Genomic DNA, 27031 nt, shown 5'->3' on the forward strand with positions numbered 1-27031 from the left:
GAACATTTATTAAAGGAGTTAAATGACAAATGTATTCTGAGCTCCCACTCGGCGCTTCGCACCCTCCTGGACAAGGATGGGGAGATTCACTTCAGAAGCCACATGCAAATTCACTTTTTCATTCTATCAGGAAAAGTTTTACCTCAGAACAAATTTCCGAATTCCACTGCAGCACCACATTCAACTGCTGTGACTGTGACCCCCAAATCACACCAACTTCTCTAAATAAATATTTGTACACAGAGCTGCCAGTCAGGTTAGGCTTACTGCAAGTGTCAAACTGTACTCACACAAGCCAATTCACTTTAAAGTGTCTTAAATATTATCAAGAATCTTGAATCAAGTTTAGTAAAGAAAAGCAGATAATGCTGGTCCATTCCATGCTCGTTGCTCTCTTCCTCTCTCTGTCCCCACAGTCCTCTCCATGCCTCAGGCTCCACAGCTCACACCAGAAACACCATCAGGCCCTGGAGGAGAGCAAGGAGAAACACAAACACATTATCTCCCGTCAAGGGATGTTGGTTCACAACACACAGCAAAGACAGAACCCTCCTGCAAAAGTCCTCGTGTCCAGTTTGTAATAAGGAGGGCACAGAACTCTTTGGGAGGTGTTGGGGAATATCCCAGCTACTCCAGGACACCTCCAGGGTGAACAGGGCTGGAACTTGGGGCAATTCAAGACTCTTTGAATGGTGCCACTGGAGAGGGCTTGCCTGAATGCCTGGATCCACATCAGAGCTGCTCCCACTGAGTTCTTCAGAAAGAAAAGAGGGCCTGGACAGAGAACTGGGACCTGCCCCAGTGCCTGAGCACTGCTCATGATGCAGCTGGGTCCACACCTTGTGTGGGCATCACATCCTCGGGAACATTCCCTGACCTGAGGGAGGTCAGACAGAGCAGCCCTTTCAGTCTTTCAGGGATTGATTTCTACAGCTTTTGCACACCCAGCCAGCACTGGCAGGGTCCTGTGAACAGCCCTGGAGCCCTACAGGAGGGAGCAGCACATCCGAGCACTCACCGCTTTTATCTGAAAATCCACATTCACTAAGGGAATGCGCAGCACCTTTGGCAGTGGGATCCCGATGCTCAGGGCACCTGCAGGGGACAGACAGGTCCTCACATGCTCAGCCAGCTCACCCCACGACAGAGCTGCTCCAGGGAGGGCACAGGGAGCAGAGCTTCTCGGGGCCATCACTGTGTGCTTGGCTTTCCTTAGGTTCTCCATCACTGACTGTCGCCAGAACTGATGCTGGGGTGGGATGGTGCAAATGTAAGGCTGGACTTTTAAATTGGGATTTCAGGGTTTTAATGGCTCCAGCACTCCTTGTACATCTTCCAAACACACACACACATACGACCCCCTCTTCCCTCCTTGCCCAGAACTCAAAGTGCTCCCAACATTACAGCCATCCAGGTCACCTTACCATTGATCACAGGCAGGAATGTTTCCACAAGCAAGCTGCTGCAGTGGGGCTTCAGGGTAGAGATCTGAATCACAGAAGGAACAACCACGTGAGCAGCACTGCCTGGCCCATGCCAGCAGCAAGCAGGACCCTTGGGACTGCAAACCACTGCCCACTGACACAGCAAAAGGACAGTCCCTCTTTTCTTTAAAGTGAATCTAGTTTTCTTCTTCAATTTATATTCAGTCCTTCCTTTAGAAAAACTCCTGCCTCGTGACACTTCTGCTGCAGCTCAGTGTGAGCTATGCCCAAGCAGAGGTGAACAAACAAACAGATTTCAGCTTTACATTTCTTTATTAGAAAAGGCAGAAGGGAAAAGAAACCCCAGGAACAAAGGAATTGCTACAACCTCCACCACAGAGCAGCTATCAGCTCTGACCATCAGCAGGGGTAATCCATCACAGCATCCCACAATCAATGCCTGCCTCCCTCCCTCCCCAAGAGCCACAGGGCATCATGCTTGGCTGCTCTCCCTGCCCAGTAAAGCTCAGACTAGTGTTAGAGACTTACATTACTGATGCCAACATCAGAAGACTCCAAGGAGAGGGAAGTGCTGCAGGGAAAGGAGAGCAAACAGCAGGTCAGACACAAGGCACCAACCAGAGCTCACAGCCAGACCCCAGCCACCTCCAAGCACACTCAGCCCCTGGGCAGAGACCCACAAAGGAACACCTGCATTGTGACATGAAAAACAGGGGCTGGCACTTGCAAGAGAGAAAAGAAACTAGGAAAATAAAAGCTTAACCTAATTTTAATTTGCTTGTCAATGATGCAGCACTGCAGCAGGGCACACACAGCTCCTGGCTGCACCTTCCCTCTCCCTCCCTTCACTTTCAGGAAGGAGACAGCTTCTGACCAGCTGAGAGCAGAGCTTCTGGAACCCCATGGCAGGGGGGCTGGAAATGGATGATCTTTAAGATCCCTTCCAACTCAAACCATTCTGTGATTCCATGTAAAAGCACACAGTCTGGTGAATTTGCTACAGCTCCTCATCTATCACTGCAATCACACGACTATCCATACCTAAAATGGATGCTTTATTTCCACTTTCAATTTCTCTTTTCTACTTCTATTGAATCTTGTTATACCCTTGTCTATTGAATTAAAAGCCTTTTGACGCATTTCTATTCCCTATATTGCTGCATACAAGCTATGCCAATTTTGCTTCTAAATCCAGCTCTTTGACAAGCTAAATGGCCCCAAATCCTCAAACCTCCCGCTATAAGGAACGCTCTCCAATCTTTAATCATACCTTGACTGGCATTAATGACAGCACTTTCCTTTACTGCTTTATCATTCATGTCCAATATCAGGCATTTCAAACCACTGCCCAGGATCAAAGTCAAGCTGACAGTCTTACAATTATTCAGGTTACCTCATTCCTCCTTGTTATAAAACTGACACACTTTTCCTCCAGCCTCTTAAAACTTTCCAACTGCTGCAATCCTTCCTGAACTACCCCATTTACCTTATGTCATCAGTCAGGTATGAAATTCTCACATTCAGATGAAATGTCCGGTTTACAGACACAGAAAACATTTCAAGTCAGGAGCCCCAGAGCTAACAATGCAGCACAGAGAATGTCCCCAGCTGTATGAGGGGACAGCTCACCTGCCCAAGGCCAGCTGCAGCACCAGCCTGCCCCCAACAATCGACACGCGGACGTTTAGAGCAAGGTCCTGCAAGCAGAGAGGGAGAGGCTCAGCACACGGAAACATCCCCATCCCAGCCACCACTCACCCAGCTGGCTGCACGCTGCACCCCTCAGGGCAGCTCCAGCCACACTTACAGCCTTCAGCAGCAGGAAGTTGAGGATGGATCCATCTAAGTGGTTACTGAACAGCTGAATCAGGACCGAAAGCTTGACACTGGCTTTGTTTTCTTCCAAGAGGATGAGCGGGTTTCCTCTCAACACCAGTTTGATGCTCAGAGGACTGGTCCCACTGCAGGCAGAGCACTGTGGGAATTGGGGATACATGGAGGTGGCTGCTGGCCTCCTACACACCAGCCAGGCAGGGGACTGGCAGTCCTCGGGCAGACTCTCACAGCCCCATAGCTCCACAGGGCCTCCCCAAGGTCACACATACCCTGGACAAGCCAAATTTCAGAGCAAATAGACCTGGCAGCACAGATCAGCTGCCATGCTGAGGGCAGAAGGGATGAGGAAGGCAAGGTGGACACAGAGGGAGCTGTGGGTGTCAGAGGGTACTCAAGAAAAGGCATATAGCAGACAAGGAAACAGGAGATATTTATCAGCTTTCTATGTCAATGGCTACAGGCTGAGAGAAGGCTTTCCCCTGTTCAGGGAGCAGGAGAAGGCTGGAACAGACAATGGCACACAGGAGAGCAGGTACTGGGCAGGGCTCTGCAAACCCCCAGTCCCTTCTCCCACTGCCATCAGCTGGCTGGGCAGCAGGACAGGCTCAGGCCATGCTGGTGCAAGAGGAGGGGAGCAGAAGCCTGGGGACCTTTGGCAGAGGCATGATGGCACATCCAGGTGTATCCTGGAGAGCTTTACACAAACCCTTGTGCCAGAACAAGTTCCTCACCCCAGCAGGAGCGATGGTCCACACGGCTTCACGCAGGCGGCTGGCACCAGAGAACTGTGGGAACAGAGCACCAGCAGCCCCCATGAGCCCTCCAGCTGATTCCTACAACACCCATCCTGCCAGGGCCACCCCATCACACGGCACCCCGAGCCCCCCCACTCTCTCCAGTGCTCCCCAGCAGTCTGGTAGTTGTTAAGGTGACAGCACCCAGCCGTGGAAGGTGATGTCACCCCGAGGCTTTCAACACCTGCCAGTGTCTGGACCCCTAACATTTCCCATTGGAAGTCGAGATCAGAGGCACGGGAAATGCAAACACCGGGGAATGGCACTGCAGACACGCAATGTCTTTTCTCTGCGGCACTTTGCAGACTCCTTGAAAGGCTCACAGCCTGGAGGAGTCCATGGCATGACCAGTACACAACTGCTCTCAACCGGTGTCCCCAGGGGTGTCCTTACAGACAAGAGCACAGCTGGGCCGTGCAGGTGCTCTTACAGCTCTGAGAAGGGCAGGAGGGAGGCAGTGCTGGGGTCGAGCCGCTGGCAGCGAGCACACGCACAATGCACACACCCAGGGACAGGCACAAACAGCCCTCCCTGAGCAGACCCGAGGCCAGGCTGATGCCTGTCCTTGTCACTCGCTCCAGCATGAAACACAGGCCCTGCTGCACTCACAACGTCTGGCGTGCAGGGGAAGGTCTGTGGCGGCAGCTGGAGCAGGAGGGACAGGACTGCATTGAGGAAGCTCTGGCGCATCACCAAGAGCAGGAGCCGGTCCATCAGAGGAGGCAAAGCAGAGGGGGACGAGTCGTGGGGAATGGTGCTGCCTCCCACCTGCTTCACCACGCCCTGCAGAGAGAGGTGACACAGACATCAACCCTCCAAGCCTCGAGGCGTGTTGAGGTCTCGCAGGAGTGCGGGGCGGTGCCAGATGAACATCCCTCCCTCCTCTCCTCGGAGCTTCGGGAAAGCCCCGGACGCGGAGCAGCTCCCACTGTTTCATAGATGGCAGGAGCTGATAAAGGCGAGCCTACCTAACGGAGGTGCTATTAGCTAATAACACACTCTGAACAAATCACAGATCACTGCTTCACTTCATCCCTGAGGTCTCACTCCAAGCGCCGAGGGGTGACGGTGCTGCACGGTGATCCCAGAGTTCCCCCCAGCCACCCTCCAGCTCCACAGACACCCACACTGACACCGACTTTTTGCTAAGGAGACTGATTGTGACCATCCGGGGGGCTTGGGGGGCAAAGGCTCCTCCCAATGAAGTCATTGCACCAAAAACAGTGCAGCAGCATGGGTTTCACAGGCTGCAGCGTCTGCTATTAGCCCCTGCTCCTCTTTAGTGCTCATGTCCCACTTGCTTCTCTCCAGCTGCTGGCCTTTTTTAAGCTCTCCTGTTAGCAAGTAGTTTGCTTTTTGCTGGTTTTCCCCCCGCCCCTCCCCCCCCCCTTAGTGGGACAGAAGTAAAAAATACATCTATTAGCCTGGTTTAGCATTCACCCATCGCAGAGACTGAACCACAAAGGCAAAAAGCACCAACACCAGGTCTGCAGGGCAAGGGAGATGAGGAAAACTGCTCATCCTGTACGGAGAGGGAGAACTGCTCATCCCAGCAGCGACATCCAACAGATACAGCCTTGGGCAGACTCAGGATAGGTTGGCATAGAGAGCATAAGAATAAAAGCACACACAATCGCTTAGTGGTGATTTGGATAAAGATCTAAGCACTTAGGAGCTGCATTTCCAGGACAAATCATCAGCCCAGCTCCTCCTGGGATTCTACAGCTCCCATGGGATGCAGTGAGCACACTGAAAGGCAACGCACAGCCACGCTCCAGGGTCCTGCTGCCCAGCATTAACTTACGTCTAAATCCAGCCCAAGGAACTTGCCAGAGGTGTAGGGGATGCTGGCCAGCTGGTAGTGGATTGTTCCTGCTGTGCCGACCGGGATCACCGCTACACACAGGAAAAGGATCGTTACAGCACCAGGAAATCAGCAGCAACACAGCCTCCCCTGACCCCAAGGGCCACCAGCCCCCACACCCACAAACAAGTCCAAGCATTCAGGACTGAGGGGTGCTGCTGCTACTCCAAAAGGCCAGAACATCCCCAAATTCAGCTTGGTGGGATCTGCCTTTAGGATATAGCACAAAAAGAGCATTGAAGAAAAATCCAAAGGTGATGCATAAAAAATGGAATAAGGAGGGCCTATGTGGGAGAAGTTCATTGGAATGCTGGTGTATGAATTCCAGGCTCAACAACAGCCCTGCAGAAGCGCTGGACTTCTGTTGATGCACTGAGGGGCTTGATGTGGGAAATAGCTCTTGTTCCCACTGCGGGAAACACAGGGAAGCAGTGCCTCACCCTCCACAAGCAACGCACCATTGAGAGTGCTCAGGAGATGAATGTTCACAAGGTTCATCACGATATCGACCACGGGACAGAGCTGCAACACAAAGCAGAAATGGGACTGCTCAACCCCCCCTCACACCATCACCCACAGCCTGCCCAGAGTCCCTCCTTTCCCCACCAGGGAAAAAGTTGCATGGCAATAGACACAACTGGGATGCTGTGAAAGACTTGGGGCCGTGGAGCATCCCTGGAGCTGTGGGACCACGCTGAAGGGGAATGTTTTGCTCTGGGGAACATCTGAGGCATTGCCCTCCAGGCAGCAGCCCTGTGGACACCCCAGCCCCATGGCAGTGATGTGGGAGAGCAGCACAGAGAGACAGTGGATCTTGCTGTGGCCTTGTAACCAGTTTTCCCCAGTATTTCTGTGTTTCAGCTGTGAAAGAAGGACAATTCTCAGCCGTACCAAAGCGGGCAGAGTCGCTGTCAGCTGGCGAAGCACCAGCTCATTCACTGACAGGGTGAGTAAGCTGGAAAAGAAAGAAAAAAACTCCAAATCAGCACAAACAAAGCGCCAGGACAGGAGACAAAAAGATCTCCAGCCTTCATTTTACATTCTCCTACACCATCAGTCATCCCTTCAGGGCCAGTGCTGCGGCTGATGCTGACCAGAGCAGGGACTGGAGAGAAAAAAAAGCCACTGAGGGGAGAATTTGACTCATTGCTGAGAATCACAGAATCATTAAGGTTGGAAAAGACATCTAAAATTATCAAGTCCAACTATCAACTCTGCACCACCACCATGTTCCCCACTAAACCACATCCTCAAGTGCCATAGTCACATTTTTTTAAGCATTTCCAGGGGTGGTGTCTCTACCACTTCCCTGAGCAGCCTGTTCCAATGCTTGAAGAAAATCTTTCTGTGAAGAAAATATTCCTTCAGCTCTCAGGGAGCTTTCACTGCATGAAAGGAGTGAGCCTCTCACAGTCTAACCTTGTGCTTGGTATCTCCCTCAGGTATTTAAATCAGTGCTGTAGTTAAGGGAAGAGGGAGCTGTTAGGAAATATCTTCATGTTAGTTACTGGGAACAAACGATTTGCATCTGGAATAACAAGAGGAGAAATCTGCTGTGTGACATTTCCACACTGCTGCTGAACAACTCACTCAGGACCTGTGATGCCTGCAGCAGCACAGAGGCAGTTTTGTCTCATAATCAATATATTTCTGGACTGTTGAGTTGGCAAGACACAGACAGGAGGAATTCATAGAACACCTGTTATTTATGCCCAAATTCTGCCTACAAATGGATCTGAGGAACTGCCATGAAGTCACTTGTGTATATCTACACTTCCCTTGCTCCTCTAGGAGATCACTTCCTGCAAACCATCACTTTAATCCTGCTAAAAATTAAACCATGACCCCCAGAGCAGGTGAGTCGTGTTCCTCAGTTCACTCACACTGCATTTTTCAAAGCACCTGCTGCACTGATTGAAATATAATGCATAATACAAAAATTAATTAGGAGAATTTTGATGAACCTGAAAAGTGAGTAATTCAAAAGTAATAGAAGAAAATATTTCCCATGATCAATTTACTGCTGCGTTCATCAATACATGAAGTCAGCAAATGCTTGCTGTCAAGAATTTAATAAGACTGAGCAAGAGATGGGACATTTGCATGGAATTACTCACAACCACACCAGTCAGAGGGAAACTCCACATGCCAGGCATTCTCCTGGGACAGCAGCCAAAGGCAGAGTACAAAACCAGGGAAAGTAATGGTCCTGTTTTCCTGGAATTCTCCCAGCCCTATTACTCCTACTCTTTGGAAATCAATTCTTAAGCTAAATCTAGAGAAAATGAGTTGGGAAAGGTACCAAACCTCATGCTTCAGATCTTAAAATCTCCACAGGCAAACAGGGCAAATTAACCCTCATTCCACTGATGCAGTTGGCATTGGCAATAGGGAAGAAATTCCATCCCTGAGGCCTGGCTCTGTATCAATGGGCACCGTCTGTGTCCTGGCAGACTGTCCATATTAATAAAGAGGAGAGGATTGCACATAACGAAAACATAAATCCAGAGGCACTTACCCAGAAAGGACCTTGATCTTTATGGCCCCAAGAATGCAGAGGCAGTCTTCAGTGACAACCTGGAACGTGCCAGATTCAAAATTCGTGCATTTAATGTTTGCAGTAATGTTCACCTCCACTAAGATATCAATGATTTCTGAGAGCAGGCCAACCAAGCTGCAAAAAAGCAAATGGGATTATTCCATCTCTCAGCTTCTACACACAGAAACTCACCAAAGCCAGGAGAAACAAACTTCTCCATGTCCTGCAGACTATTACCAATGCCACAGGTCATCTTTTGGTGTCTGTTTTGCTCTGTGACTTTATTATAGGTAAGAAACACTTCAAAATCCTTAAGAGATGCAAAATATGTCAGGGTAGGGGTTTCCCTCAACATCCATCCTGAATCCCCCACTCACCAGTTGCCTCTGAGCTGCAGCTTTGCCCCGATGGTCAGCTGGACCCCGATCCCTGGCAGCAGCACCACCGACAGCCTGGGCACCCGGACCTTGATGAGGTGCAGGCTGTGAACAACAGCAAAGGCTGGCACCAATTAAAAACACCTTCCAGCAGGGGCAGCTGCACCCAGGGAGAACCCACGGCACCCACAGCACCCCAGCCAATTCCAGCTGGAGGTACAAGGATAAGAGACAGCTGACTACAAGAAGGCAGCCTAGAACCAGACTGGGGTGGAAGCTGACTTTGTAGAGCTGTCTGCTTTTTCCCTCTGTGGTCCTTTTTCCCCTCTCTCAGTGCTGCCAGGCATAACAGCACCACCAGAGCTGTCAGTCTGCACCCACAACCTGCAGTGTCCCTTGCCACCCACACTGTGACCCCACAGACCACATGATGGGGTCAGAATTTCAGTACCACAATAAAAGAAGGATAACAACCCAGGCCAACCATGCCAGGGTCAGCTCAGCTCATCTTGTTCAGAACTGATGCTGAAGGTGCACTCACAGTGAAGCACTTACTCCGTGATGCTGGTGGGAGAGTTCAGCTGACTCCCTTCACCCATGATGTTGGGAACCACAAGACCCTGCAGGTGCTGGTGGATGAGCCCATTATGAATTATGGCATCTGAGAGAACTGGAAAACATCTGTGTGTGAGGACCAGCCCGGGCAGCAGTGACCTCTCCCCACTCAGGCAGATCCATCCTGGCACAGCAAAGCCCCTCCACTCCCCAAAACCCCTCAGCTGTCTCCATGCAGTCAACACAGGGATGGTATTTTACAACTTTGGTGCAATAAACCAAAGCTGCCCTTGGTGAAGTAAACAGGAGGGGCCACAGTGGAAAGCATCCCAGGCTCCAATTCAAACATCACAGCTTGGTTGTGCACTGCCAGGAGCACCAGTGACCCCACTCAGAGGCTGGGCTTCCACTCACAACTCATTTCCCCTTTGTCAAAGGGGTTTTTATTTGTTGATTTTTGCCTGTTTATTTTTGCTTTTGGCTTTTGGAGTTTTTTTGTAGAAACAACTTGAAACAAGCCAGAACACTGCAAATATTATTATGTCTGCCACTTCACAGCAGCTGTTTGTCAAATATCAGCTGCTCCAATATGGAAATGAGAATCTGAGAAAAAAAGAGGAAATAACCCAGATCTAGCCCTGAAATTCTGTGTGGCTGCTTGGAGCTGAAACATGCCCCAGCTCTGGAGCAGAGATTTCCCTGATCCATGAATCTGGTGATGGCTCTCAGTGGCTCTGAGCAAAGTCTGCAGCCCTGAGGAATTATGAAATAAAGATGACAGGGAGTAAAACTCAGGGAGTTTTTTGTAGTTACCATTCTGCATCGCCCGTGGGCTGACAGCACAGGACAGGCCGGACAAGACTTCCTGCGAGGGCGAGAGGAGGCCACAGAAAAAGACGATTCCAAAAAGCTTCAAAACCGTCATCTCCAGAAGATTCCCCTGCTGGCAAGGGAGACATCAGAGGGGACAGTGAGGAAAAAAACTCTCAGAAGTGACCCCAGTGTCTTTATGAGGAAAGAAGTCAATAAAGGAATCCCTCCTTTACTCTTTATCCAAATCAAAGGTGACTCTGTTCGAGCCCAGAGCAACAGAACCTTCTTCATATCCACACACATGGACAGGCTCCACATGTGGGTTAATAAAAGCCCTTTCCTCATCCCTTGTGACTGACCCAAAATGTTCACACAAAAGAAGCCAAACTTGATGTTTAAGTTATTTCTGTATTCCTGCATTACACAGTTACAGGTGTTTAGGTGAGGGGCTTTGCCAAGAGAAGCATCTGAGGATTATCTGTGCTCCTTCTACCTTTCAAAAGCACAAAACTAAAGCATAAGTGATAAAAATAAGCCAGCTAGAAGTTATAACTTAATAATTAGTAACATAAATTTAATTACGACATAGCAGTTATAGGGGGGGTGATCAGGAGCTTGGTGCTCAGCACAGTCTCCAACCAAAGCAGTCAAGCACTTCCAGAGTGAGGACCCTGCCACTGCACCTGCCACCCTGCCACCACTCAACCAGCACGCAGAGGATGTTACCTGACTCAGCTGCAGCCAGCTGGGATGGGCTCTTGGCTCCACTCAGGCTCCTCTGGACTGCTCAAGACTCTGTGATGTCCCTTTTTTCCCCACAGCTGAGATGAAAGAAGTGGCCCTTATATAAAATCTGCAGCCAAGCAGACACGCCTTTTCTGCTCAGCCTCCTGGCCCATGAGCAGCCATCCCTTTGCTCCTGCTCCTTGCAAGCAACACCCAGCTGCCACCTCTCTTGATTTATACAAGGAATGTCACCGCTGACTGGACCTCTGTGGCCTCTGGATCACTCAGATGCTGCTTTTCCCCCCACCCCCAATCTATCTTAAACAGGATGCCCTGCAATGGTGGCTCCAGTGGGGATCCCTGTGCTTTGAGGAAAACAATCTTTTTAGGAAATAGTGAGAGTTACTGAAGCATCCTGGCAGAAGGCTGATGGGGCTGCCTGTGCAGGGAGGCAGCACACAGAGTACAGGAACATGAGTTCCACGAGACTTAGAGTAGGAAAATACCTACTTTTGCTCATCCCTGAGGAGGTGTGAGACTCGTTCCTGTTTCAAGTGGAGTCCTGGGAAAATATTTGCTTGACAAAAAGCAATGCTGAGAGTTGCAGAGATCTGATAAAGGTCGGCATTTAGATTCATTTCAGATGCATCTGTAAAGTGCCATGTAAAAAATGAAGTTGTATTGAAATGCACAAGCCAACGATTAACACAGTTTTGAATAAGCAACACTTAGAGTAGATGAACACTGGTAGCAGCAACATGGATTTCAAAGGAAAGTCTCATCCTGCAGGAATGAGACTCTCACCCCTCAGGAGATGCCTTGGCTGGGCTTAGCAGAAGTTTCCATTGTGCAGGGCCCCAAGAAGATCTTATCTGGGCACTTTGTTTGGGTCTGGTCACCCGTGTTCAACTGGGATGGACGTGGGGGGAAACTGGGCAGCAAAGGGCTGCTGAGAGAGCTGGGGAGCCAGAGAGGGGCTGGTGTGCTCAGCCTCATGGAACAGGGAGCAGCAGAGATACAATCATTCTCCACAAACATGGGAGAGGAGAAGGAGAGGAGAGAGGGAGGAGAGCTGCCTGGGCTCAGCGTTGGCACAGGAACAAACAAAGCTGATACATTCCAGTTGAAGTTAGGAGAAAGCTGCTACCACCACGGTGAGTTTAAGGCTAGTTGTCCCCTGAGAATACAGAAGGCAGAAAAATGTACTCAGGATTCTCTTCAATACTCCACGAGGTGTGTTCTTGCAGTAGCAGCAAAGTGCTTGCACTGAGTCCCTCAGCATGTGCTGCCCCGGGCTTGGGCTCAAGGGAGCAAACTTTTGCTTGTCACAGAAACTTGTTTTATTTAACACTCAACCAGCACCGCATTTGATGTGCTGGTGACAGCCTAGTCCCAAAACCAGGGGATGAACTAGATGGTCTTAACAGGCAACCTCTCCATGCTGCTCCTTTTTTGTCCCCTTTCAAAGATCCAAATGCACCAGGCTGAGCAGCCACCATGAACACACCCACAGTGAAGTGTCCATGAGACTGCTCCAGCTGTGTGCAGGAATATCACTGCTGGCAAAAGTCAGCTGCTGAGCATGAGCCAGTGTGGATTTCCAGCTGGTTCCAGAGTGTCCCTGTGTGTGCAATAAGCTCCTGAGTCGCTGTGTACGTGCAGGTGCACAGCAGAGCCAGGTGCTCCCATCAATCCTCTCGCTGTTCCGTGAGATCCACGTCCATACACACGTACTGCACCACACCTGAACCGCAGCGCTGACAGCAGCTGTGAGGAACACGGCCCATTTTACACTCCCTGTCCATATTTCTTCTTGCTCTGTGACTTTTTCCTCCTCAGTCACATCCCTTGTCTCCCCTCTCATGCGTCCATATTTCATCCTCTCCTTGCAGCAGTGATTTAGATATCACTTACCAGGAGGCTGGATTCAGTCCTGCAGTGACAAGGGAAGATATATTAAAATAAAGCATTGCAAGAAATTGTAGAAGAGATTGTCTGAACACAACTGCTGGAAAGCAGAAGGGCTCAAGGAAAGGCCAACACCCTCAGAGAATAAATGCTCCAGAGCAGCCTCTGGCATCCTGCACTGCCCCAGGCTTGGGATTCTGCAAGAAGGTAGGTTAAAAAGCAACAGCATCTTTAGAAGAGGAATATTAAAGTAATTAAATGCAATAATTTATTAAATATTATTAAATGAAGTTATTTTTTCTCTAATATTCAGAACCATGGAAGCCTAGGGAAAACTTAGGAGAATTGCACCATACAGGTCAAATTAAAATGCTGAGCAATGCTGAAGATGAAATAAAATCAGAATTTCTGCACTACATTTTAATGATAGATGGTGGTTTTGAGACATTTCAGAAGTTTGCAGGCTACAGGAGCATAACTTTCCTTCACTACTATGTGACAAACAAAAAAAATTAAAATTAAAAAGAGTAACCTCAGAGTGTTAAAATTCTTTAATGGGCAAATAGTAACTCCTTGTTTAGAGTATACATACAGTGAGTTCTCTCTCTTGAGGTAAAAAAGCCTAAATCTGGTGGGCAGGACTTGCAGCCTGTGGTATGGAGCTGCTTTGTACAGATGTTCAGCCTTTTCCCTCTCAGGGACACCTCCTAGGAGTCCGTGACTGCTTCCAAACGGATGCTGTGAACATTAATGAACTGCTCAGCCCAGATGTCGATGGAAGTAACTCCCTGATGCCAACAAGAAGGCAGCAGCTCAAGGGGAAGGAGAAAGCATTTGGGGGAGGAAAATGACACAGCAAACTGCTGTGCTGGAACAGAAACTGGAAAAGGGCAGGGGGGAACAAATTAAGTTTTAAGTGCTGACTGCAGCTGGGCTGTGAACTCACAGCCTGGTCTCTGAAATGCTGAAGTTCAGGTGATGAATTGCTTTCCCCACCCAGTATTTTACTGGGGAATATGGCAACATAACAGATCTGCCCTGGGAGGGGGTCGGGCACCTCGGCCAGGGGCAGCTCAGTCCGGAGCCTGGAAAACATGGAAAAGTGTCACTCACTGCTCCGATTCTTCTGCCTCACTGTGAGCTGGCTTGTTCAGGGGAGATTTTTTTCCAGTCCTGTTAATGAAATTGCTCAGGGAAGTGGAAGGAAGGAGCTGTCTCTGAGCTCCCCAGTGCAGTGTAAAATGCTGAATTCAGCACCGGAAACACGGCATTAGTGCAGCACTGTCTCTATAGAGTCACCTGTGTTCTGGTTGGTTTGGGATGGATTAATCTTCCCAGAGCCAGGCTCCAAAACTAATTTCAAGCAATAGGATTTGCCAAAGCATAAACTAGAGTCTCCTAGAAAGGACCTGGAAGGTTTTAGTAAAAACTGAAGGACTCAAACCCTCCTCAACTTCTGGGACTCGACTTGAGCCCAGGATTGACAGCAACCCACAATCCCCAGGGCCAGATTTACAGCCGGTTTAGCAGCTCCCATTGTCAGCAGCCCAGGAGGGCAGAGCAGCTTAATTAATACCCATCACTCCTGCAGCACAGCCAGCCTTGCCAAGCTCAGGCTGACCCGGGGCTGCTGCTTGGCGCACAAACCCCAGACCCGTGGCAGGGCGTGCGTGGGCAGACGTCAGAACCCTCCTTTCCAGCTGTACCCGTGTCTGATCACTCAGCCCTGCAGTTTCCTACACGGACAACTTGAGAAGCAGGAACATAATCTCAGGCAAGGGCCACACAGAGAGCCCAGGCAGGGAAAACAGGGAGAAGGACACAGAGGCAGGGGCAGCAGCTCCCAGAGCTGCCTGTCAGGAGGAGGCAGAGCAGCAGCATTGATTTCTGGAAGCATCCGCAATGCTGAGCATAAACAGCAAAGCCGAGTAAAATCACTGCCATGAGATAAGCACAAATCGATGTCTCCAGGAATTTTGTAGACAGGAAATTTTCTTCTTCTGAGACGCCAATGGAAGCAGAAGGAGCATAATGTTATCAGCCCCCAAAAAGTGACAAACTTCATCAGGCAGATGCAGCACTGTGAGACGGAAAAGAAAAGCACAGAAAAGCGTCACTTGCTGGACACTCTGCAGTGCAAAAATGGAGCCACTTCTGCAGACGGGTGTTCAGACCTTGCCCAGAGCTCCCCAATACAACACTGACAGCAGCACAGGCTGGAGGGCTCACAGGGACACCCAGGGAAGCCCAGGCAGCCTTGCAAATCCCTTCCCAGCTGCTTTGAGCAGGCATTGGCTTCACCAAGTTTTGCAATATTTTATCAGTATCTGTCACTGCAAAGACCGAAGTGCAGCCAAAGTGCTGCCCTGAGCACCTTTCTGGGTGGCTGTTTTGCATCTGGACTTTCAGGTTTGGCCCATTCCAGGTTTCCCTGGGGCATTCTTTCTCAGCTGGCCCCACACAAGGCACACTTGGTGAGCAGAAGAGGTTGTGACCTTCCTGAAGGACTGCCAGGAGCCTGCAGTGATGGACCACAGGGCACACAGCAGCTGTCTGCCCTGTGTTTGGGGTGCATGGCCAGAGCCATCCCTGGTTTCTGCTGTAGCTGACCTACACCAGCATCTCTCCATCCCTCCCTCCCTCCTTTCCTGCTGCTGCCCAGCATAGCCACGGTAGCCTGAGTTCTTCAGTGATGCAATGTGCACTCAAAGTCAATTCCAGTTCTATGTTTTAAGCAAATGAATCCCTCTCCTGCTTTCTTCCCATCACTTCCAATCACTCGCACTGTGAGTGCTGTGAATGCCTCAATTCCTCCTCAGTCTTCATTTTTCCAATTTATTTTTTGCCTTCCTCTCAGGCTGGAAAATGGATTTCTGTCCATTTTGTTGTCTCAGAAAGTGTTGGCACTGTGGTGCCAGCGAAGACTTTTTAAATAAAGACAGCTAATTCTATTTGACTGAAGGATAGCGACACAGACTCAAAGTCATGTTTCTGCCTTGCCTGAGGTTTGGGGAAGCTTTGCTTTACAAAAAGAAAAGCAGTATTGAGTGAAATTGTCCTTGATAGTCTCCATTAATCCCTGGGAAGAATTAGCAGCAGCTTTATATTACATTCATACATCTTCTAGAAGCAAAGATTTCAGGCTTTCTGTCTTATTCATAGCTTTTAATAGAGACTTGACATGGTCTCTTTGGACACATCATCAGCACAGGTGGCAGAATTAGTACCCTGCTTTGTCCAGATGCTCCTCAGGGGATAAATTATAGCCCTGCAGGCAGGCAGGGTTTGGAGTCAGCATTATGGAAATAAATGCTTATATCCAGGAAGACACCGACTGCTCTAAAGAAATTGCAGCTGAAACCAGAGAGTGAGTTCATGTTAAACAAACCTTGCTGATGAGTTAATTAGCCTGACGAGCACAGACGAGGTCTAACTCACTCAGGTGCCATTTCCCTTCCATCAGTTTGGTGATGGTGTGTCGATTCTGTCTTGGGGCAGAAACATCAAAACAACCGGTGTGATTCTGAAAGGAGGAGGCAAAAAGACATTAAAGGACATAGAGTCATTAAAGTTCCAAGCAGGCTGGAGAGCAAAGAACAGGGTCACGCCGCACAGGTAGGCGGCTGTCCTGCCTCTGACCCCGCGGGGCTCAGCGTCCCAGTCCACACCCGCAGCTGGTGCTGGTATTTGTGAGCACCCATCCCGTGTGTATGCACCGAGGAGATGCCACATATCTCACGTATCCTCCCTGTGTCCCCACGCTTCCACACGGAAGAGCCATTCCAATGCAAAGGATGGGCGAGGACCTCGGCTCTCGCAGAGGGAAAGCAGAGACGGGAGCGAGGAGCAGCCGCGCGGTGCAGGGCTAACCTGGGGACAGGCCTGGAGGGTTTCTGGTGAAATGCACCCACGTAGCGCAGAAGAGCACCAGGGAGAGGCCGCGGAGCACACTCCCGAGCAGGGAGAGCGACACGGATCCCCCAGCGCGGGGCTGGGACCGCGGGACTCGAACCCGCAGACCCCGGAGCTCGGGGCGGCTCCCTTGGGCTGTACCGCCCCCTGCTGGCAGCGAGCGGCCCGCGGGGCAGGGACCGGCGGGGTCCGGAGCCCGCCCCGGGCAGGGACCCCCGGCAGGGACCCCCGGCCGCCCCCGGTGACCAGGGAAGGGGGACGCGGGGTAGTGCAGGGCGGCAGGAGGGTGTTGATGGAACGCTGGGGTTTTGGAACTGGAACGGAAAATGCACTGGTTGGGAAGGTTCCACAGAAGGTTCATGGAGCGGATAAAGCTCCTTAAAGCGACTCCCGGAGCAGGCAGATCGATTCCTGTCCACCAAACACAATAAAGACAAAATAGAGAGAGACCATTTCATTCCCCTTTCACTAAAAGAGCTATTTGATATCGACCTGACACATGGCAAGGAGTGCAATGCCAGTCCTGAGCATGGACACAACCCAGGGGCTTGGGGCACATGCCAGGGTCAGATAACTCACACTACAGCATCACAGACACACACAGTGATGGGAACAGACATTTTAGCAGGTTATGTTCCTTAAAAGAGGGAACTTTTAGACCAGAGATAAGGAGGAAGATTTTTTACAAGGAGGTTGGTGAGACACTGGCACAGCATGGCCAGAGAAGCCGTGGCTGCCCCATCCCTGGAGGTGCTCAAAGTCAGACTGGAGCAACCTGGTGTAGTGGAAGATGTCCCTGCCCGTGGCAGAAGGGCTGGACTAGATGACTTTGGAAGGTCCCTTTCAACCCAAACCGTTCTATGATTCTAAGTTACAAAAACGATTTCGCTCAAGGATGATTTCACTCACACAGTAAAAGCAAAACTTTGTTAACAGATTGATCTGTTAACAACATCTATTAAGAAGCTCCACAGCAGAGCTCCTCACATGCACAAAGGGACAAAGCCATGCCAAAGGCTCCAGCCACCCCCTATTCTGTGGGAAAGAACCACGTGTCCTTCGTCTGCACAGCAGCAAGGAAGGAGCATGGTTCAAAACCCACTGCAACACTAATTAAAACCTAAATAAGCTTCCACGATTGCTTTTAGCATCCCATCACTGAGCAAGAAACCCCCTTTGTAAACATTTGGGGGCACAGGTGCTTACAGCTGGAATCTGTGTGTGAAATCACCACTTGCTCTGCCAAGGTGTTTCAGCTGGATCACCCTGATACCCAAACACTGAACCTCAGCGTCCAGCCCTCCAAACTCTCTTCAAAATGAAGAAGAGATTTTTTCATGGCTTCACCGGGATCTGGTAATTTCCAACAGCCTTTCCTGACTGCAGATGCTCAGACTGTAAATAATCACTACACGTTTTTGCTGCCACTGATATTTTCTCGCCTGAGGCAGCTGCTCGCTGTCCTGCCTCTGAGATAAGGCTGGGGAGCTTCACAGGGTTTGGGCGCTTTGAGTGGAATCTTCTCAACATCAAAGTCCCAGTAGGGTTTTTAGTGAGGCTTTAGAACCAAGTTAAGGATTTTTAATGTGCCATACAGCACCCAGCATCAAAGGGACACCGTCTGCAGGGGCCTGCTGTTAAAGTCACCGATAGCATGGAAATACAGCTGAACTAAACAGCTCCATCACCACTATTTGGAGCAACTTTTATGTACAGAAGATGAGCACTCTGGAGGTTTACTTGGAGCAGAGAGTCTGAATAAAAAAAACTGACTCCCCTATTGGCCATGTGAAATTAGTCAGATGGAAATGAGGAGCTGGGAATCTTTGAGCTTGTGCCATGCAGCTCAGTATAAATATTCTTATTGAATTATGACACTTTGCAGGCCTCACACACGGCATCAAGGTCATTGGCAGCAGCTGGCAGGAGAGCTCTGCTCCTTCAGCTTTGCTATTTCGGGATGCAATTGTTTTTTCTCTTCCAGCAGAAGTTATTGTAAGCAGGGTCTAGCTGGGTGTCAGAGGAGGGGTGTGTTCAATGTGGCCACGGGCAGCAGGAGCATTGCTGAATGTGAAATATGCTGTGTGTGAAACTCTGGTAACACAAGCACCCTGCAAATCCTTCCCTCCTGTTCTCCATTTCTCCCCAGGAACCACGAGCATCCTGTCACTCACTCAGAATTCCCCACGTGCCTCTGACACAGGGCCCTCCAGAGCCACTGGTGAAGAGGCTCAGGAGGAAAGCCCAGGACTGAGGGGTGGCGGTGCTGCCTTGACCAAGTGTCAGCGCCAGCGAGGGCAGCACTGCACTTCCATCCCAGTGAAGGGCACAGGTTTGGCAGCCAAACACAGCTCACACACAGGAATCCAGCCCTGCTCCAGCACTGTGAGCTGGAACACTCTCAGAAACACAAGCTGTTTTTCTGCGAGCTGGAGCAAATACACATTTTCCACCAGTTGCCTCTATTTTTTAGAGAATAAGTAAGACAAGCAAGGGCAAAGCAACACCCTGTGGCAGAGCAGGATCCAAGGTTCCCCTCTGCAGCATTCCACACCAAACAAAGGTGAAACACCTGCTGCCTCACCCAGTGAGTGGGCATTAGGGACATAACACAGCAAACACCATGGCAGTGGCTGTCCCGCTGCAATACAGTAGCAATTTCAGAGCCACAAGATTCTCACTTGTTTTTGCCAAGCCCTGATGCAAGGAGGAGATAAGGCATCTTGAGACTTTTTTTTTTATTGTTAAAGTAACAGTCTCCAGCATCTTTTCAGACCAGTAGGAACCATCCCTACAGATGTCATGGCCCCATTACTGAGCATGACACTGGTTGTCTTTGTGCAAAGAATCAGGTCTGAATTCAGAGGCTTTGGACAGCCTCTCCCCAGTGTGGTAAGCACATACCGACATCTACAACACCCCAGCCTTCCTGCTTGGCCAGCAGCAGATATCTGCTGTGCACCACAGCTGGGCGGTTGCAGGGCTCCCAGCTGCCACACAGCAGAGAAAATCAAACTAATATTATTAAGTTAACGCCAGCCCTGGGTGCCTCCACCAGCGATCAAAGCCACCTTCGGCTTCACCGACACGCAGTGACTTGTAAAAGGCTGAGCTGAAACAGTATTTCACGGCTTGAATTGCTTCAAATCCCCCAGGAACAAGTGTCAGGGCTTTCAATAGCTATAGTGCTAATAATAAAACAGGGACCTCTTCCAGTATCACAGCACAAACAGTAGTTATTTCTCTCTCAAAGCTTTGATTCCTAAAACCTTTCTTACATTCAGCTTGACATCAAAACACCCATCTCATTCACTCAGGCTGTCACAGGAGAGTTGTGTGCTGCTATTAGAAATAGCCCTGAGGTGAATTAAGAACAGTCTGTAATGATGTTCCACTACAGCAACTTTATTTCTACCAAACCAAATAAATGAGCAATATTTTATCCGATGTGCCTTGGCTCAGCAGAGAACGGCAGCTGCTCCCCTTATGATTTATTGAATGGATGTTTTCTAAATAGCCAAAGCTGGTCTCTGAAGCCAGCCACCAAATCTCCCATTCCTAATAGCCCAGCAGAGATAGGAGAGGGACGTTCAAGTTCTGGATAGTGGCAAGTTTGGATATGTACTCTTTTATTTACAATTTTCCCCCTATAAACAAAATGCACAAACAACAAGTTGTATTAAAAAAAAAAAAAAGTATAAATATTGATGCTCAACAGCTGGCAGCAGATACAGGGCATAGAAAAAGTTCTTCCTGTACAGCTGCAAAAGCAACAGAGTCCAGCACAGTCAGGGGAGCTTTGGGTGTTCTGGGTGCTGTCAGGAGACTGGGATGGGGGAAAGGAAAGGGTGGAGGGGTCATGGAAAAATGGAGCTTGGAATGTCTTTGGGAGTGGTACAGGCAGCACATCCCAGCACTGCAGACACCCCAGGGTACAGTGGGTCCCTGCACCCATCACCCCAGAGCAGCATCATGGTGAGGGGAGCAGGAAGAGAAGCAAAATCAAACAATCACAGAGGCACCAGCCCTCCAGTAAACAGGACTGTGGCAGACACAGCTGAAGTGGGATTTGGGGCTTCTGGAAAACTGGCAGGAGGAAATGGATGTTCACATCAGCAATTAAAACATGGGATATTCTGCCAGAGGACATCTCCTAAGCCAAGAAGTTGATGAGATGCAAAACAGGTCTGGACATTCACACGGACACTAAGGACACAGGGAAGCATTGCAGGAGCAGCAACACATTTAATGGATGTCACACTCTATGGAGGTCACACATTCCATGGAGGTCACACTCCAGTGGGCTCTGGCTCCCAGAGATTCCAACACCAGAACAGTGAGGGGAGGCAGATGGGTGTTTTAACACGTGCTGCAAAGTGCTGGTGCCTCTGAAGGGCCTGACAGCAAGAGCTGCCAGTGAGAAGTGACAGTCCCAGGGGACAGAGATGATCCATTCAGGGTGTTTTCATTCTTTTAATGCCAGAGCAAAGGGAAAGCTGATGGGGGTAGAGCAAAATCCTGACCAGGCAGCAGCAAGTGCCTGGTGTGGGCACCACTGGGATTCCTGCCCTGACAGAGGAAAAATGCCCCAATATTTATAGCCTGAGGAATGCCAAGCACTTCATTCCACACACTGTCTGAATGTTTGCTCCAGGAGCAGAACCAGGAGCAGCAATCTCCAGGGATAAGGGAGTGAAGGGCCTCCAGACCGTTCTGGGAGGACACCAGTCCCAGGAGCTCCCATCTGTGGAACTGCAGATTAAACACACCCAGGCTGGGGGAAAGCTCCAGAGCACTGCTTTGTTGGTGTTAGTCAGCACATCAGCCCTGTCTGATGAAACAGGGAAGCCTTAAGGGAAAACAGCTTAAAACCTTCACAAAAAGCTCACAAAGGCTTGTCCTGATGCCAGTTCAAGTCCCTGTCAGCAGATTCCCAAACCAAAGCAGCCTTTGATGCCAGCTGGGCACACATTCCCTACAATATTTCACTCAAAGGCCATAAAAACAACAACAAAAATAATTTCTCTGATACTTTGCCCTTGACTAATGTGCACTTACTGAAATAAATAACCACCTGGTCTTGCCATTGAAGAACAACACAAACATTGCCACAAGCAGATTATTGACCAGAAATACAGAAGCCAAGTTATAAACAGGTTCATAATTCAATAAACAGAACTGTGAAGCATTTCCAAACAGACCATACAAACCTCACTCTACCTGCCTCCAACAAAGGAAGTCAAATATCTATTTATGAGATTCTAACTCCCTATTTTCTATGCCATTCAGCACAAAGAAGAAAAAAGAATCAAGATAAAGAGAGGGCATATTTTAGCTGTTCAGGATTTATTCATTCAATTTACATTTGAATCAATTATCCAGGCAAAGCTTGAACACTGCCAACGTGATTCAGGTGGCTGAACACACATCATAAATAGTGCAGCATTCAAGTCATATAATCCATGCCTGCCGTTCCTGGATGGCTCCATAAGCAGGAAGAATATCCCGACTCACAGCGTGCCATTATTTCCAAGTAGGAGCGTGCTTGGCTCCAGCTTGGAACAGAGCCTCTGAAACCTCTCAAAGCCCTGGCTAACATCCAGCCCTGTGGATTAGGAATAAACCCCTGGAAGGCTGGGCTAAGCCCCCAGCTCGGGCAGGACTGAGCAGGGCAGGGCAGGGACCCACCTGGCTGGGCTGGACATTTGTCACTTCAGGAGCGTTGAGGTCACTGATGGCTCCTGGGGTGGGAGAGCCCCTGGATCCTCTTGCAGGTTGTGGCAACTCACACTCCACCTCAGGATTCCCTTTTTCTGGCTGTAGTTATGGCACACAATGCATGTCTCTGAGAAAAACAGATGAGAAAACTCAACTCATTTCACAACCAGAGAATGGAGCCGCTCCTCTGCGCAGCTTTTCTCCAGCAGAACATTTCTGCACTGCAATAGAATTTAGCTTTGCACAAACGCAAGAAAGGAGACAAAGAATTATGAAGCCATGTATCCCATTAGCATCCAAATGCAGCTGTGGAGGCAAGGGGTTTTTCTGGAGATAAGGTGGTTCTGAAACACTACTAGGAGGAGGAAAAATTTCCTTTATGAAACACATTTTTCACGGAGCTGAAATCCACAGCGCATTATAAAACTGAATTTGTTGCTGTTGTTTTTATTTTACAGCATTAATCACTGAAGGCTTGCTTAGGTGGGCAGGAAAAATCCATTTCCCATTGTGTTAACTTCACACAATTTAAGAAGCCTTTCAAGGCCCACATAAATGCAAGTAAGCACTCCCAAGTCTGGCTGGTCCTGCACTGGCCGGGCACACAGCTGCTGGAAGCATGTCAGCTGGACTTGCCAGACACTCCAGAGGTGGAGAGCATTTAAATCTTGGAGTTCCATCACCCATCACTTGATTTAAAGTCTGTAGGAAATGAGCTTTCCCAGAATACCATTTCTCCTGGGACAGAGAATGAGAGGAGATTCACCCTCCATCCCAGAGGATTACCTGTGCTGGGGAGGCAGCAAACAGCCTTAGATCCTGAGTGCTGGGATCTCTCCACCTTTGAGATTCTGAGAATTAACAAACAGAAAGACTTCACTCATTTGGTCTCCCCAGTCTGACATCAAGATTTCATGAGAACAAGTGCACAGGGTGAAGGGAAGAGTCAGAAAGGCTCTTTAACAAGATATTTAACAAAACTCTTCTGTATTTGCTAAAGCAGATGTGCAGTTATAACACAGAACTCTTACCCCAGTGACAACAGACTGTCTTTAGTCAATTCTTAGTAAAATTACCTTATTTCAGTATGGAGAAACAGATGGATTTGGTGCATCATCTGGAGATAAACAGACCCGGATCAGGTGTAGGCTGAAACACACATCAGAGCTTTGGAATTTTACTGCTCACTCCCCCAGACAACTACATTTTCATACAATATACATAAACATTGTTTTGGCATGTGAACAGCACAGCCTAAGAGCCAACTGATGTCTGTGTATATGCAAGGTTCCTAATGCCCAGCCTGACTTTTAGGAATCAACAGAAAAACAATATGCAATTGCTCCAGCAAAGAACAGGCACTTGGACTTCAAAAAGGGGAATTTAAAAAGGAAAAACAACCAAACCAAACTAAAAAACCCAAAAAAAAACCACAAAAAACCAAAACAAAAACCAACCAACCAACCAAAAACCTTAAAACAAAAAAAAAAAAACAAAAAAAAAACAACAACAACAAAAAAAAAAAAAAAAAAAAAAAAAAAAAAAAAAACTCTTGGCTTGTATAATTTCAATTTTGTATAAGGAGCAATCAGGGAAGAAAACATCCCTGTGGACTTGCAATTGATTTCCAGAACAAAAGCTCCCAAGGGATCTTGAAGGAGGTTGATCTGAAAAACAAAAGATGACCTTCTAGGCCAGTCACAAGAACACATCGCTGCAATCCTCCCCTCGGTCATCCAGCAGGAAGGAGAGTTGTGCGAGGAAGGCTTTGCACATCATTGCCACGTTAGCAGGGGCTGGTGTGAAAGCGGTTCTGGCACTGTCACAGATTTGTCCCCTGCCTGCCCCAGCCTCTGGGAGCGGCTCTCACACAGCTGCTCGCAGAAAATGTCAGGAAACTGTTGTGAAACTTCAGCCTCAGACAGCCACTGAGCTCACACTTACCTCCCCAGGCATTTCAGAGCAGTAATTATGGGTGGCTGGGGCACACACATGCTTTCCCCTTTCTGAAACGCAATTACAGCTGCAGAGAAACAGGAGGAGATTTATGGAGGGAACACCAGAAGAATCAATATATCAGCCCAGGTGGAAGACCATGATTTGAGCTGCTGCTGAACTACACTAAAACACCTAAATTAACTTAATTACATGTCAAAACATGTTTACTTGATATATAAGAGATATTTGTTTTAAAAAACCTCTCAGTTCGGTTCAAAAAAGCAGGCTCAGCTCTCAATCAACATAGCTCCTCCAATCAACTTTTAAAGACTGCATGTACCATGAGACCCAGACGTTTTATAGCTCATCTCAAAGTTATATTTAGATAACAGGCATTCAGCAATTTAGAGACAAAATCAAATCAGAAATACCAGCAACTGATTCAAGAGAAAATAAGGAGGCAGTCTAGGATGAAAGCTACCTTTTACATGCCTAAGCTTCAGTACTGCCACAATTAGCTGTTCACATATCTGGATGGTGACAGCCACTTCGGAAAATATTTTTTATATTTATAGATGTGTGTGTGTGTTTATATATATTTATATTTTTATATATGTATATATATGTATACATTTAATATATATATATATATAAAGAACTTAGTCCATTCCCTCCTTCCATAAGTTTTTTACTTTAGGGCAGCATTTCAAAACACAATAACTTGTCTAAACAATTAGTGATCACTCCACCGTGGTAGGCTCTGTCCTGAAGCTGGTGACAGGTGTGAGTTCAGCTGGAACAGGCACATTGCAAATGGGGTGCCCACAGCACTGCAGCCCATAACAAACACCCCGACAGGTCAGGAAAGCACCAGGGCACCCCCCCACCAGCAACACGGGGACACCTGAAAAGAAGCATCATTTACAATTTCTACAGCAGCTCCTGTGTCCAATGGAGAAGCAGCTGGAAACATGAGAATGTTATTGCATTTCAGGCTCAGAGATGGAAACTTACGCCAGGGAGAAACGGAGGCCTAAATGTTTTCCTTTCGGAGGTGGCAGGGTCTCACCCGCGCTGTCACACGTGGTTTCAGAGGGGCTGTTATTCATTAGCAGTGCAGACAGAGCAGAGATCTCTTCCTGCTGCAGAGCTGGGGCACAGAGGGTAACACGCTGCTCAAACACAGGCTGCCCGGGAGGGTTCAGGCTGTGACACACCTACAGCTCCCGCAGGGACCCTCCGGCTGCAGCCCCGGGCAGGTGACATTGTCACAGCCAGGGAGACAAACCAGGGTCCTGCCCTGGTTCAGGGCTCCATGGCTGCATCACGGAGCTGAGTGAGAAAAATCCCTCTTCTCCTCCTCATGGCCCCAGGGAACGCCATCAGAAACGGGCTGTGCCTTGGCTTGGAACTTACACGGGATGTTGATGCTTAACGTGCTGCCACACTTGCATCAACACTGCTGCAGACAAAGGGAAGCTTCCGTGGAGCAAAACAAACCATTAGCAGACAAGAGCAATTAGAGAAATCATCAGGAGACGGCTGGAAGCCAATTCAGTGTTTTGAAGTGCTGCCTCAGGAGAGGGCAGCCTCAGCAAGCAGATGGGCGCTGCTCCCCTCCCCGAGCAGGGGGCACACGAAGCACACCAGGCTCTGTTTCAGGGCTCTCGTGGCCAGCCAAGGTCACAGTAAAAGTCTGGTCCAAATCCTGGTCCAGAGCCTGCTGCCGAGCCCAGGGCCTGGATCCAGGGAGATCCCAGCCTCACCACCAGCACTGCCAGGGTGTGTTCCCTAAGGTGCTGTGCCACAGCTGGATCCCAGCTTTCCTCTAGAATAACCCACCCCAACACCTGTGATTTCAGGGACTGAAATAGTTGACAGGGCCGCCCTGAATTGCTATTTGAAGCACACTTTTAAAGTCTCTATTTTTACTTAACACACTCCAGTCTGTACAGGGAACACTCCCTTGTGGAGGGAGAAAGCCAGAGGTCCTTCCCTGAGACACCCACTCCAAAATCCAGCTCTGGCAGGAGCTGCTCACAGAGCAGCCACCCAACTGCCACTCAGGGTGTGCCTTGTAAAACCCAGCCCACCATGCTCCTCTGTGCAGCTGTTACATCATGTGCTGTTATGATTCTCAACTCCCCAAATCATTAAGGGAAAATCATTATGTACAAAACATTCATAATAATATAGTTACCATTATAGGATATTACAGACCTCACCCCATTGCTTTATTCTTACCTCTAAGGATGAGAAAAATGTGGTTAGTGCAGGGAAAAATGAGTGATAAGATCTGGATACAAACAGCCCCACAGTGCAATGAGGAACATAAAAAGATCAGGGAAATGCCCTAAAATGTTAGGAAAAGTACAATGCAAGGCCCATGAGCTAATGCACCTTCCCAGAGGCACCTCTTGGGCCCCCCTTCATCCAGGCAAAGGCCAAGGTCACCTGCAAACCTCCCCAGCTGCACCACCAAGCCAAAGTCCTGCCCTTTCCCACTAGAAAGAGCCAATAAACATGAATTAATAAAAAACCAAGGCACACTACACAGCATTGTTCCACCACTGGTGTTTACCTTTGTGCTCAACACAAATAAAGCT

General features: G+C 48.9%; 1 protein-coding gene across 4 annotated transcripts; it reads right to left on the reverse strand.

Annotated features, from left to right (window-relative positions):
• On the reverse strand, positions 1-26082 carry LOC128796553 (BPI fold-containing family B member 4-like). 4 transcript variants are annotated; one of them, XM_053958324.1, is made up of 23 exons: positions 25440-26082; positions 24432-24510; positions 23564-23636; positions 23274-23338; positions 22458-22614; positions 16246-16380; positions 11460-12882; positions 10950-11044; positions 10224-10353; positions 9411-9525; positions 8856-8960; positions 8458-8613; positions 6831-6894; positions 6398-6461; positions 5880-5971; positions 4685-4858; positions 4013-4066; positions 3253-3420; positions 3075-3142; positions 1974-2016; positions 1425-1488; positions 1019-1095; positions 1-467 (listed from the first exon to the last, which is right to left on the reverse strand). In XM_053958324.1, exons 9-23 carry the CDS (start codon positions 10333-10335, stop codon positions 444-446), a joined length of 1380 nt encoding a protein of 459 aa, XP_053814299.1. In that variant the 5' UTR covers positions 10336-10353; positions 10950-11044; positions 11460-12882; positions 16246-16380; positions 22458-22614; positions 23274-23338; positions 23564-23636; positions 24432-24510; positions 25440-26082; the 3' UTR covers positions 1-443. The 4 variants fall into 4 exon arrangements, with proteins under 4 accessions (XP_053814299.1, XP_053814296.1, XP_053814297.1 ...); XM_053958321.1 differs by lacking the exons at positions 1-467; positions 1019-1095 and adding an exon at positions 1120-1249; XM_053958322.1 differs by lacking the exons at positions 1-467; positions 1019-1095; positions 24432-24510; positions 25440-26082 and adding an exon at positions 1120-1249 and having other exon boundaries at positions 23564-23871.
• Positions 26083-27031: the final 949 nt, after the last annotated feature.

The sequence above is a fragment of the Vidua chalybeata genome, chromosome 17, assembly GCF_026979565.1.
Source record: "Vidua chalybeata isolate OUT-0048 chromosome 17, bVidCha1 merged haplotype, whole genome shotgun sequence".
Lineage (NCBI taxonomy): Eukaryota > Metazoa > Chordata > Aves > Passeriformes > Viduidae > Vidua > Vidua chalybeata.